At 49.2% G+C, this 14,224-nt stretch overlaps 1 protein-coding gene across 2 annotated transcripts in view; it reads left to right on the forward strand.

Moving 5' to 3' along the window:
• ANXA6 (annexin A6) overlaps positions 1-14,224 on the forward strand; it is a 58,953-nt gene that overhangs the window by 28,814 nt on the left and 15,915 nt on the right. For both annotated transcript variants that reach the window (XM_032250159.1, XM_032250160.1), the window contains exons 13-20: positions 1,120-1,178; positions 2,570-2,648; positions 4,635-4,716; positions 6,004-6,098; positions 6,742-6,855; positions 9,619-9,709; positions 11,145-11,224; positions 11,770-11,823. In XM_032250159.1, the coding sequence (XP_032106050.1) occupies positions 1,120-1,178; positions 2,570-2,648; positions 4,635-4,716; positions 6,004-6,098; positions 6,742-6,855; positions 9,619-9,709; positions 11,145-11,224; positions 11,770-11,823 (654 nt within the window). The remainder of the gene's footprint in view (positions 1-1,119; positions 1,179-2,569; positions 2,649-4,634; positions 4,717-6,003; positions 6,099-6,741; positions 6,856-9,618; positions 9,710-11,144; positions 11,225-11,769; positions 11,824-14,224) is intronic.

A 14,224-nucleotide genomic window follows, 5' to 3' on the forward strand; every position in this document is an offset into this window, starting at 1 on the left:
TGGGGCAGAGAAGGGAGCAGAGAGCTTTTTGCCAAGACAGAGGGCCTGGGGACTACTCCAAGGAAAAGGAAATGTCCTTGGCAGTGGGAGTCTCTTGGACATTCCAGGAGCCCCTGCCTTGTGGCTCATTTGAGGAATTTAGGGATATTCAATAGAAAAGCAAGTGTTAGGGGTGTTTGTGAGAGGTAAGGCTACTGAAGAAGGCAGGGGCTGGGTCATGAAGAACACACAAGCTGAATTAAGGGTGAGGAGTCTGCCCCAAGGGCAGTGAGAGTTCACAGTCTCCTGGAAGAAGGCTGGGAGACGCTGAAGAACACAAATGAGGGTTAATGGAGGATCTTTGGCCTGGGCCCGGTGATTGGGGATGCCTCTGGGACATCCAGTCCATGAGGCTTTATCAGAAGACATATGTGAAGTTAGGGGGTTTTCCCTTTGTTTTTTTTGGTATGATTGAAATAAAGCTTTATGGGGTGACAGAGAAAGAGATCCAAGTTGTATTCTCCAAATTATGTTTCCAAAGGGTAATTTTTTTAGTTATGATGTGCAAAATGTTCTGTGGGAAAATGTTTGTAACAAACCAGAATAAGCAAAGATAAATAAGCCAGTTTTTTAACCTCAGAACTTCTCACAGCCTTTCATACTTTGAAGTCTATTATGAAGCCCCAAGGGGGATATGGAATGTGCCATCTATATTGCTGTGTGCACCTGTGTAATACATATTTGTTTGATTTTTGGCATTTCCTGTGTTTTTGCTCATGGAACCCCATTTTCATGCATATTTCACGTGGAAGGGCTGGGCTGGAGCACTGGCTTGGAAGGGCAGCAAGTGTCTCCTCTCAACTCCACGTATTGGTAGTGAAGTCGTATTAGTAACTTGAATTGTCCATTGCTAGAAGTATTTACACCACAGAAATTGGCAAATGCTATAAATTAGGGCTTCCCCCAACCTGCCCGCTGAGAACCAGTTATTCAATATTAACCAGCACGGGAGGGCCAGGATAGCTATGAATAAGTGTTCATTCAGCCCTCCCGTCTTTTAGGCTGAGCAGAACCTTCACCTCCTTGTCTGAGAGGAGCCCAGGGCTTGGCGAGAGGTAACCTTTCTTTCTTTCTCTCCAGAATGACACCTCTGGCGAATACAAGAAGACTCTGCTGAAGCTGTGTGGGGGAGATGATGAGTAAGTGATCTTTTGGCGCAGGGCTGGGGGCCGTGGCCTTGGGGTGGCAGGTGGGGATTCTCCTGGCTCACATCCTGATGGGTGAATTGGATGAGCTGGGGATTCCTCTGAGTCAGGAGTGTTGTTCAAGTGAAAGGCAGCCTTTGCTGGTACCTGCTGTGCTTGTGGGTCTGTGTGTGGGAGCCTGTGAGTCTGAGCATGAGTATGATCTCCTGTATGTGGAGATATCTGCTCTTGTGAACCTGGAAAGTCAGTCTGGGGTTGTGGACCAGGAACCAGAATATGAGCATCCAGGCCCTGCTATTTTATACCCGTTTCTCGGTTTCATTACCTGTGAAATGGGAAAAAGACAAATTCCTGCTCTGCCTTCTCATTTATGCAGCATATTTGTGTTAAGTGCCTTCTGGGTGCAGGTCTGGTAAGGAAGACCCGGATGAAGGCCAGAGCCCAAAAGGGTGTGTAGACCAGTTTCCAGGAGGGAGCAGTCCTGTGCTTGGAAGAACTGGCTGAACCATGTAGAAAGTGTATATAAAAGCACCCAGAGGCACCCTAGCCCAGACCAAAGGGAGGCACTTTGGAGATACGCGGTGAGACCCAAGGAGAGAGGGGAAGAGCCAGGTGAAGAGAGGGTCTGGGGGCAGCGTTTGGGTGGAGGAAATCACCTATAGAAAAGCCTAGGAGTGAGAAGGAGCAGCCTGGTTCATTTATATGTCCAAGGTCATGCGTTTATGGAGGACTAGGGAGAGAAGTAAGGCAGAGAGGTGGGAGGGCCTGAGGGCCTCTTCCCAGCATATTAAATTGGGCCGTTACTTGACCAGATTTGTGTTCTAGAAAGGGAACAGGAGGTGCTCTAATTTCCTTTTTCTGGGGCTTACAAAGATCCAGTTATGAAAGGGAAGCAAGAATTTCCTGCAAACCTTTGCTAAGGACCACAGGAGCTGGTGCAGTTCAGCAGACACTACTGAGCTCTGATACGTCCAGGCACTTTGCAGGAGGCGAACGGGGCTGACCTGGCCATCGCCTGCTCATCAGCCTGTTTGAGAGGGGAGGCTTGGATAGAAGCCACTCAGATTCTACGGAAGAAAGGGGAGGCTGAAGAATTGGAGAAATCCTATCCTGCTTGGACCCTGCAGCCAGGAAGGCTGCCCTTAGAAGCCAGCATCACAAGGGGTCTCAAGAGAGATGGAAGGTTGTCAGAAATGGAGGGAGGGCTCTGGTGAATGGATGAGGCATAGGCTGGAGAGAGAGAAAGCTTAATGTGTGTGTGGTGTGTGCATGCGCATGTATGTGTTGGGGGGGGTGTGTGTGTGTGTGTGTGTGTGTGTTGGTGTGTGGAGTGTTGCCCGTGATGACATTCCCTCCTGTCCTCTCCCCAAAACCCTCCATTCCAGTGCTGCTGGCCAGTTCTTCCCGGAGGCAGCGCAGGTGGCCTATCAGATGTGGGAACTTAGTGCAGTGGCCCGAGTAGAGGTCAGACCTTCTCCTCCTCCTGCTTGACCTCTTGACCACAGCTTCTCTGCTTGCACCTTCCTGCTGCTCTGGTTGGCACCCAGCTGCCCTCTGGCGGCCAACTCGACATGTTGATTTTCACATCTGAAGCTTCCTTTTCTCCCTTGGAGTGATGACTCGGTGGAGGGGAGCACCTGGTTTCTGCATTAGCCCCTGACATGCTGGGAAGGGTTCTGGCCCACTAACTACTAACAGGGCTTGCTGAAATGGAGACCTGGCTGGTTCCATGGAGGGGCCTGTCCCTCCTGGGGTCCAAACAGTTGGCTTCAGAGACATGAAAGCTGAGAACAGATGGGCGTCCCTGGGTACACTGGAGGATTCCAGGTTGTCTTCCTGAGCATCCTCAGACTGGGGGTCCTCAAAGGACAGGAATGAAAGGTTTCACTGAAGTACTTTGGGCAAACCATTCCAGAGACTGCAACACTCCGTCCACACAAAATAGTGTGGGACCTTGGAGCTCTCTGTTACTTACTTACTGTGTGACCTTTGGAAGGTGCCCCCTCCTTCTGGGCCTCTGTCTCCGTCTTTAAAATGAGGGGTTAACATGGCAATCCTGGTGATCTCTTAGGGCTCTTGAGCTCTGATGTTCTAGGACAGCGTTCCCCAAATGATAAGGCAAGAGATCTTTGCAGATGATCACAGGTGACGTGAGAAGTGAATTTAGTTTGGCGGGGTTGAATAATGCTGAACTCCACGTAGTGAAGGAGAAAAGCTCTCCTTGTCAGTTTCATCAGCGTTTCTGATTATGTCAAAGAGAAAGTCTCGGTTTGGTGCCACCATCTCTGCAACACTCACTGATTTTCCTTTTTCACAAAGAGAGGAGAGAGCTCAATTTAAGCTCTGAGCTTCTGACAAGCAGTGGCATCATGTTAAATTTCATGATACTTCACCTCTTTTGTTTTCATTACATTGATTTTTGTGGTAAATTGTCAGTTTGTGATACATGGTATCAACCTCCTAATTCATGGTAGTAATATAAATTATTTTCATCCATTCTTTTTTTTTTTTTTTTTTTTTTTGAGACAGGGTCTCACTCTGTCACCCAGGCCAGAGTACAGTGAGTGGCACAATCATGGCTCACTGCAGCCGTGACCCCCCCCAGGCTCAGGTGATCCTCCCACCTTAGCCTCCCAAGTAGCTGGGACTTCAGGTGGACACTACCACACCTGACTAATTTTTGTAGAGACGGGGTTTCACCATGTTGCCCAGGCTGATCTTGAACTCCTGGGCTCAAGCGATCCTCCTGCCTTGGCCTCCCAAAGTGCTGGGATTACAGGCAGAAGCCATTGTGCCAAGCCTCATTAATTCACTTAACAATTATTTTTTGAGTGTGCTTATTATGTGTCAGATACTGTTATAGGCACCTGGGATATGTAACAGGATAAAACGGATACAATTCCTCACCCTTTGGAAGTAATTTAAATGCACTTCAAAAATGGATACATTTAAGTAAGACGGAAAATAAGTTGAATTAAGTAAAACCATTAAGAGATGGCATAATCTATATACTAATTTGGAAAAGTGAAAGTCCTTCAGGAGTGACTGAAATTTGGGAAACTCTGTTCTGGTATTTCAGAACATTTCTGCTTCCTTTTCTGGGGAGTGACTCTTTAAGAGGCAGAGGGGGTCTCGGGGGCAGGCTAGGATTCAGAAGAATTGGGGAGGCCCCAGTGGAATCAGCAGCCAAGGGGCACTTGCCCTTGGACCGAGGCCAGGACTCGCCCTGCTTCCAGCCCTGAGTCCCTCTCTCCCTCTATCTTTCTCTTTTTTTCCTCTCTCTCAGCTCTAGTGCAGGGTCTGTCTGCTGTGGCTTCACCTCTGCCTCTTTCCCCCACGCTGCTTGGTTTGGGCTCGTGGGGAGAGCTTCCCACTCTTGCATGCTGTCTCTCAGCCTGGCTCCCAGAGGGGCCTTCAGACACCTGCTGAGTCTCTTTCTGCTTCTCACAGCTGAAGGGAACTGTTCGCCCAGCCAATGACTTCAACCCGGACGCAGATGCCAAAGCGCTGCGGAAAGCCATGAAGGGACTCGGTAGGCCGGACGGGAAGGGAACAGGGTTGGTCTCTGGGGCAGCAGGTGCGGCGGGTTTGGCCATGGGCTGGCAGGGGTCAAAGTGAGGTTTCAAACTAGAGTCTGCAGGATGAGGAAGGCTTGATCTCAAGTTTCCACCCTCCTGGCTCCCTGAGCATAGGGAGGAGGGGCGGGAGTGGGTTCATAAGGAACTTGGAAGAAGCCCCTCCCAGGGACCAAGGTGTCCCCCAGTTCCCTGGGAGCAGTATCCTGGCATGGAAGAAAGTACCAGGTCATAAAATTGGTGTGGTGCCCTGGTTCTGCTGCTGACTCACTCCGTAATTCTGAACAAACCTCTCAGCCATTCTGGGTCTGAATTTTCCGTTGTGTAAAATCAGGGCTGTGGACCCTGGAACCCAAGAGCCCTGATTCTGTGGTGGGAGTGTGCCCTGCTGGGCAGGTCTTTCAGTCCTATGTTTAGCAACAATGGGAAGAGCACCGCACCATGGGTGCAGGTCAGCTGGGCCAGTGCTCAGAAAGTCCAGCCTGGGACAGGCCATCTAGGGTTTAGCTTTCTTTGCCTTTTGTGCACCATCTATCTGATGGCAACTCCCAGGAGGCTTTAGGTTAAGACCATCACCTCCTGGGCCTTCTTTCCATGTGTCTCATGGGAATGATAATACCTGCCAAGCTCCCCAACACTGTACGCTGTTAAAGGGAAAAATGCAGTGGAAGATGAAAGACCCCCATGCTGGGTCAGCAGTTGATGGCATTAATATGAGAAGCAGGAAGTGGTTTCCTAATGCCTTCCAGAGTCAACCTGCTGTGGTTAGAGGCACTCAGGGTTCAGCTTCCAGAGAGTTGAAAAGAAAGTCCTTTTAGAGTCCAATAGAGTCGCTAACAGGACTTGGACTGTCAGGGTCGGAAGGATCCCTTGGTAACTACTCCAGCCTCTTCATGGTGCAGATGTGGAAACCAAGTCCCATCAAGGGAAGGGGACTTGCCCAGGGTGGACAGCCATTGCCAGAGCCAGAATGAGAACCCAGAGGCGCTGACTCCCAACCCAGTACTCTCTACCTCCCAGCTGTCCCTTTTCCTCAGAGTATCAAAAGGAAAGAGAGGGAGGAGTCCAGGGGAAATCAGTGGCCTGAGTCATAGGCAAGGGGACTGCAGGGACTCAGGAGCACATGGCCGCCTAGCCAGGCTTCTGCCCTGACAAAGATCAGCGAGGGGCCATCAGTGGGTGGTGTATGGGGAAAGCTGAGAGCCACAGGCCTTATTCTGAGGCATGTGGCCTTGGTGACTCAGGGACTGACGAAGACACCATCATTGATATCATCACGCACCGCAGCAACGCCCAGCGGCAGCAGATCCGGCAGACCTTCAAGTCCCACTTTGGCCGGGTAAGGACTTCCTCCTGGGCTCTGGGTGTCACATGCATACACCTCGCCTGAATATGCTCAGCCTGTCACTATCAGTTCTGCACAGTTGGGCAGTGGGACCCTGTGTGGTCTTGTGTTCTCAGACGGTCTCCAGCACTGGGTTTGGGCAGACATATCTTTCCATTTCCCCAGTTCCTTATGATGGGCAACACGTGTGTGAGATGGGTCAGTGGACTCAGAGGCTCAATATGGGGCCAAGATCAGAACTCTGGTTGTTTTCAGCATGCTTTGGGCATCTTTCAGTTCCTCTGCACAGAGAAAGCTGGCTTCAAGGCCCCAGCTAAGTGTCAGTGATTATTGCACATTGGTGGCATCTGGCTTAGGCCGACACGTTTCCCCCTGGGTGGAAACAGCGTCCTTCGGTGCTGCTCCCTTCCCCTTCCTGTCTCTTGCGTCAGGGAGAGTGGGTCTTCCTCCTGGTTGTTTTTTCCCTACCCTCTTTGGCTTCATCTAAATAATAAGTGCAACATCAGCAAAGATAGACACAAGCTTCCATGATTCCTCATGAAGAACCCCTGTTTTCTCTTTCCATGTCTCCTCCCTGTCCTGGGTCATGTGTGGGCCGGTGCTAACGTTGGCATGGCCGTGGCTCTACCCTTTGCAGGACTTAATGGCTGACCTGAAGTCTGAGATCTCTGGAGACCTGGCAAGGCTGATTCTGGGGCTTATGATGCCACCGGCCCATTATGATGCCAAGCAGTTGAAGAAGGCCATGGAGGTATAGTGGGGCACCAGGGAGATGGGGTCCAGTGTCTGCAGGTGCCAGTAGGGACACAGGTGATCCTCATAAGCCCAGGTAGATTAGCTGTAACTTCTTGGTAGAACTCCTCCCATACCCAGTTCAAACTGGCATAAACACAAAAGGAGATATTGGCTCCTACACCTGAAAACTACAGGACTAGATCTGAGTCCAGAGACTCAAATGATGTTCTGTGGACTCCTGGCTCATCCCTGTCTTGGCTCTGCTGTCCTCTCTTGTGACTTCACTCTCAGGCAGCCTTTCTCCCATGGTAGAAGGGTGGCTTATGTCCATCACTCCGGCTAGCAGCTCCAGCAGAGAGTTCCTTCTTCCCAGGAGTTCTAACAAGAGTCTTGGCATTTACTCCAAGTTGATTCAGCTTGAGTCACATGCCCACTGGTGTCAGAGGGTCTCGTGGGCCACTGGAGGAAATGGGGTGGGTCTTGAAGGAAAGCAGCAGCAGCTGGAGTCTGTCCTGCAGCCCAGCCTTGCCACTCACTGTGTGACTGGGCCATTCCTTACACTTCCCAAGCCTGTGTGCCTCCTTCTGGGAAATGGAAATAGTCACCTCTGCCCTTCAAAGTAGGACAGGTCAGTCAAGGTCACAGGTATGAAGGGCATTGTTACCTCTGAAGACCTGGCCCTACATTTAACAAGAAAGCATTATGTCCTGGCCCAGAAGTTGCTAGAACTACTTGGCTTCCCAAGGTACTAATTGTACTCGTGGCTACTGTTTATGAAGAGCGTATGGTAACTATCCCAGGCTAAGTACATTAGTTGAATTAGTTGCCTCCTGAAGCCACAAGGCAAGGCTCTTATTTTGCTCCTATTTTGCAGATGAGGAAACCGAGACTTGGGCGTTACGTTGCTTGGCCAAGGTCATAGAGCTATGAAGTAGCAAAGCCGAAGTTCGGTCCAGTCTGTCTGACTCTAGAGTCTGTCTTGACAACCACAATAAACCAGTAGTGCTTTTGGCCCCTTGAGTATTAAGAGGAGGGCAGCCATCAGGAGCTAGAGGACTCTCTAAAACCATTGCCTAGGCTAAGAAGATTGAGATGATTGTTTTTTAAAAATAACTAAGCAAAAAAGCAAATGATCTAAAGACATGGGGTTCAGAAATAGAAGAGATCAATGAGCTAACCCAGCTCAATCCTTTCCATTTTCAGAGTTTACAGGTGGGAAACAGAGAGTCTCAGAGAGTCAGTGAATTAGAGGAGGCTAGGGATAGACCTTAGGTCTCAGAACTTTGATTTCCTCACCACACACCTGCTTCTAACAAAGAAACGATGGAAGATGTCAATCAGGGTGAATCTCCTAGGATCTGAGAAGGCAGAACACTAGGTGGTAACCTCTGTGAGGACAGAGAACAGGCTTGCCTCTTGCCTTTTGTGTATGTGTGTGTGGTTATAGCCCCAGCATCTTGCACAGTGGCTAGTATGTAATAGATGTCCTAACAAGTATTTAAGTGAGTGAAGTAAATTCATTGACTCATGCAATCAATCAATCAATCAATCTTGCCTGCCTCCTCTCTTCCCTGATAGTCTCCCCACTTCCCTGTGTGCAGATCTTTGCATAACAGGCCCCCAGCCTACCTTAGTCCAGGGCATGTAATATCTGTTTACAAACGACTCCTCAAATCCAAGTATAAACAAATGTAAACCAGACACGGTGGTTCATGCCTATATTCCTAAAACTTTGGGCTTGAGTCCAGAAGATCTAGACCAGCTTGGACAATATGGTGAAACCCTGTCCCTATAAAAATTACAAAAATTAGCCAGGCATAGTGGCATGCTCCTGTGGCCCCAGCTACTTGGGAGGCTGAAGTAGGAGGATCACCTGACTCTGGGAGGTTGAGGCTGCAGTGAGCCGTAATCACGCCACTGCACTCCAGTCTGTGTGACTGAGCAAGACTCTGTCTCAAAAGAAAAAAAAAAATGTAGCATTTTATCTTAAGCACAAAACTTTTTTTTCTTCTAACAAAATAATACATGTTCACTGTGAAGACTTGAGGAAATATAGCTAGAGCAAAAAAGAAGAAAATAGCAATCATCTGTGATCCTTCACTCACCCAGAGACCACAACCACTAGTTAACACTGGGAGGCATGCACATGTCCTTCTGTTCGCTCTCCTTTTTTTGAGATGGAGTCTTGCTCTGTCCCCCAGGCTGGAGTGCAGTGGCATGATCTCGGCCCACTGCAGCCTCCACCTCCCGGGTTCAAGTGATTCTCCTGCCTCAGCCTCCCAAGTAGGTAGGACTACAGGCACACACCACAACATCCAGCAAATTTTTTTTTGTATTTTTAGTAGAGACATGGTTTCACCATGTTGGTCAGGCTGGTCTCGATCTCCTGACCTTGTGATCTGCCTGCCTTGGCCTCCCAAAGTGTTGGGATTACAGACATGAGACACTACGCCCAGCCTTCTGTTCTCGTTAAATATCTACATGTAAATATTTCTATTCAGATGTTCACGTGTATATGTGGTGTTAGGCACGCATGCCTATATATCTTTTCTTTTGCGGGGGAAGGAAGGCAAAGCAGTTCCCATGGGAGGTTCTGGGAATCTTGAGAGGCTAGCACAGTCAGCTTGATTGTGCCAAGGTCTCAGGCCTGGGGTCCATGTCTGGAGGTGAGGAGAAAATTCAGGAAGGCTTGGCCTGAACTTTAGCCATGCCAGCCCCATGGTCCTGTGCACAGGAGGTCAGAACTACGGCTGAGATCGTCTTTGTCTTGACATTCTAGGGAGCTGGCACAGATGAAAAGGCTCTTATTGAAATCCTGGCCACTCGGACCAATGCCGAAATCCGGGCCATCAGTGAGGCCTATAAGGAGGGTGAGTTTGGGAGGCCTGGGCCCAGATGCCTGGAGGAGAAGAGCCAGGCCTGCCAGCTTCCAGCCCCAGCCCACAGCTCTGCCCACAGCAGTGGCCTGTTTCCTTTCCCTCAGTCCCTGAGGATTTGATAAGCCCCTTGGGTGTGCCCATCCCTGTGTCTAGGGAAAGACAGGTGTCCCGGAAGAACAAAGGCCTGGAGGTAGAAGAGGGCTTGGCTGGCAGTGGGAAGAGAGAGCATTCCAGCCTGCTGGAGGGAGGGAGGGTGACTTTCAGGGTGTGCAGTCCATGCAGTTCCTGGGGCCCCCACAGCCAGAAAGGCCCCACACTTGGTTGCATGCTATGCTATTGCTATCCAGAAATTCTTAATTTTTTAGCAAGTGGTCCCATATTTTTATTCTGAATAATTTTGAGTACTGGTCAAAAACGTTTAAATTGGCTAGATGTGGTGGCTCACACCTGTAATCCCAGCACTTTGGGAGGCTGAGACAGGTGGATTGCTTGAGCCTAGGAGTTTGAGACCAGCCTGGGCAACATGGCAAAACCCCATCTCTACAAAAAATACAAAAATTGGCTGGCACAGTGGCTCATCCCTGTAATACCAGCACTTCGGGAGGCTGAGGTGGGTGGGTCACTTGAGGTCAGGAGTTTGAGACCAACTTGGCTAACATGGTGAGACCCCATCTCTATTAAAAATACAAAAATTAGCCAGGTATGGTGGGATACGCCTGTGCCCCCAGCTACTGAGGAGGGTGAGGCAGGAGGATGGCTTGAACCTGGGAAGCAGAGGTTGCAGTGAGCCAAGAGCATCCTACTGCACTCTAACCTGGGTGACAGAACGAGACTGTCTCAAAAACAAAATTGGCCAAGTGTGGTGGCATGTACCTATAGTCCCAGCTACTCAGGAGGCTGAGGTGGGAGGATCACCTGAGCCCAAGGGGTCATGGCTACAGTGAGCCTTGATCATGCCAACTGCACTCCAGCCTGGGTGACAGAGTGAGACCCTGTCTCAAAAAAAAAAAAAAAAAAAGCTTAAACTTTTTCTCTTATAAGCAGCTTTAAAATGGTAGAATTTTGAGTACAGGAGTAAGATAGTCAAAGCTCTGCTTTTGGGTCTACCAACTGCCGTGCAGGAGAGAATGACAACAGGGAGATGACTTAAGAGGCTGTTAAATATTAAAGGCGAGGTGCAATGGGACCTCAACTGGGACAGAACCGAGGGGATGGAGAGGAGGTGATGGGTCAATGGGAATGCCCGTTGTCTTACCAATCAGCAGGAGGATGGCGGGATGCCCCCAAGAGCCAGTTACAAACCCCTTCCTTCCCACCTCCCCCTGCCAATACTGCCCTGGCTCATGCCTGAGTTTCCCAGACCTTTCTCCCCTCAACCAAATTCTTCTTGGCCAGCAGCTACCCACACCCCCTTTCTCTGTCTCAGACTATCACAAGTCCCTGGAGGATGCTATTAGCTCAGACACATCGGGCCACTTCAGGAGGATCCTCATTTCTCTGGCCACGGTGAGTGAATTCATGGGCCCAGGTCTGCTTGCCCATCTGAGTGGAGGGTACACGGGAGTTAGAAGTGCACTCCTAATGGAGAGGGGGTGTCTCCCCGCTTGCCTCCTTAGAGGCCTACCGCCTACCCCTGCTGTTGACTTGTCAAAGCTGGCTTGGTGCCACCTTCTCCAGATAGTCCTCCCTGGTGGCCTTTGGCCTGGCTTTTTGGGCCCTCAGCTCACAGGACAAAGCCATGTGGGTGACCCTCTCCTGTGTTGTTACCTAGGAGCTTCTGTCACCATCTCTTAAATCCTGTAACCCAAATGGCAGGCCCTCATGCATGGTTACCAAAAGCTTACTGTGTGCCAGGCATTGGTGCCAAGTTATTAACATTCTCAGTTAATGACCACAACAGCTTACCCTATAGAGGCGGGATTTTCGTCCTGGTATAACCGATGAGGAAGAGCATTCAGAGAGGTGAAATGGCTGAGCATGGTGTGTGGTGGTGCAGAGACAGAGATGGGTCAATGTGTGGGGATTGACCTTTCTCGCTGCTCCTGCTGCAGGGGAATCGTGAGGAGGGGGGAGAAAACCTGGACCAGGCGCGAGAAGATGCCCAGGTAAGACCCCCCAAGGCCACCCCAGTGACCTCTGCCTGGCGTCCCTGAGAAGTAGCTCCAGCTTATGCGTGTCTATGCCAGGCCCTGTCTGTGAGTGGAGATGTCTCCTGGCAGGGGTGTGGTTGGTTTGATTGACTGCAGAAATTAGGTTTAGGAGTGGTGCTGGTATTACTGGCATTTCCTAGGTAGATAGCAGGACCCTCAGAGCTGGCAGGGACCTGCAGATCGCCCAGCTCAAACCCCTCATGTTACAGTGGGAAAATGGAGGCCCAGAAAGGGCAAATGGCTTCTGAAAGTCACACAGCAAATCAGTGGCCCCAGTAGAATTGACCCTAGAGAGCTGGCCTGGGAACTTGCTGAGAAGGAGGCCTGAGTGCTAAAGGTCTCAGTTTATTATCAGTAAAATGGAACAGATTCGAGGGAGTGTCCTGGGACTAGAAATAAGTTCCTCAAGAGCTGGGAATCTTCATTTTGTTTGCTGATATATCCAAAGTAACACACGATCAATACTCCATAAATATCTGTTGAATGAACAGCAGGGAATAGTGTTCTCTAGGAGTCTCTTGGCTGCTCTGCTTCTGCCCCACTCCTGAGCCTAGTGAGCTTGAGGTCTGCAAATGGCTTCTTTCGGAGGATTGAATTTGGACAACCCCAAATTCATTTTCCCTGAGGGTTCTTGTGTCTGGGCAGTCCCTACTAAGGCCAGTGCATTGTCCCCCACTGACCTGCACCTTGATCCCAGCACCCAGTAGCCTGACTGAGGTCCAGGTCTCCATCTCTTCTGCCTGCCTCATCCTCCCACCCCCAAAAGCTGTGTCCAGGGACATGGGGCACAGACACCAAAGACTGTGAATCCAGCCCCCTTATTTTATAGTTGGTGAGTTGAAAAGTGCACAGATGGATTGAGAGTCAGGGAACCAACTTCTTTGTTCCCAGGTCCCATAACAGAGTGTGGTATGTTACAACAGCATCCGAGCTAGAAAAATCCTTAGCTGGAACCTGACAGTTACAGAAATATAATTATAATTATTAGAATGCGTACTATATATTGAGCACAATACCAAGATTATTCTATACTTTTGAATGTTCCTCCTTTTTACTAGAGGAAAATGAAGCTCCTTAACCTATTCAAAGATACGGTTTCTAAGTGGTGGTGGTTTGATTTGAACTCAAGCTTGCCTGACTCCAGAGTCTATGCTTAATTCAATTTACAGTAATATCCTCCAATACTGCCCTGGCTCAAGCCTGACTTTCCCAGACCTCCCTCCCCAGAACCAAATCCTTCTTGGCCAGCACTACCCATACCTCCATTCTCTATCTCAGTCTATCACAAGTCCCCGGAGGACGCTCTGAGGTCAGACACATCCGGCCACTTCAGTTTAGGTCCCCTGCAGCTTCCACATCAAGTAGCCATTGTTGTCCAGTTGTCCAACCCTTGCTTTGGAATATGGCTGTCAAAAGCTGCAGGGTTACAATGAAATGTATGGTATTTCAGCTACACTGTGGGCACATGGATGGGGGCTAGGCTGAGAACCCAGCCAGACACTAGGGTGGCTTGCTGAGGCCACATTTCATTCACTTACTCAACAGATATTTATTAAGTATTACTATGAACAGCCTCATGTGCTGCTGAGAGTTTAAAAAAAAAAATCTCGAGTCTCACCCCAAATGCATATTCCACCCCGAAATTGATCTTCCAGGGAATACTTCTGCCTGGTGCCTGGTTTGCCAATGAGGCTGTGCTTCCAATTGCCACTAACAGGGGGCAGTGGTGGGCCTTGCTGACAGCTGCTTTGCAAAAGGAGAGAAGTGGAGAGAGAGAACCCGGGTGGAAATAGCCAAGGAACCCTGAGCCAGATCCCTGTCCAACTCGGCTGCTTCTCCAGGTTTAGGATGCTAGACCTAAGCTCATTTTCTTATAACTAGCAGTACATTCTTTTATAGAAACTAGAAGATAAAGAGAAGCCAAAAGAGTCCATAATGTAATAGTAATAACCGTGGTCAGTGTTGTGGCATACATTATTCCAGTTGTTTCTCTATTTATATATAAAAATGTATTCTTTATTTCTGACAGGAAAAAAGTAATACTATGTGAATATTGTTGCATTTAAAAGTCAACAGTATCATTTAGTGTCCATATACTATTCCATATCTGAATCTATCATGTTATTTAACAAGCCTCCTTCCTAGTAGCAAACTCTTTTACCACATTCATGATTTCCTTCTTTAGAATGAATTTCCAGAGGTGAAATGGAAATGTGGGAGCAAAATGTATATAAAAATTAAGGGCATTTGATAGGACAGAGTCAAGTTCCCCCTAGATAATGACATATGAGTACTTGGCAGTTTGTATTTGCCTGTTTTACACTGCCTCCCTGGCGCTCTCTCACTCTGGGTGTCC

Source organism: Sapajus apella, unplaced genomic scaffold (genome assembly GCF_009761245.1).
Source record: "Sapajus apella isolate SASKATOON/1434 unplaced genomic scaffold, GSC_monkey_1.0 scaffold71, whole genome shotgun sequence".
NCBI lineage: Eukaryota > Metazoa > Chordata > Mammalia > Primates > Cebidae > Sapajus > Sapajus apella.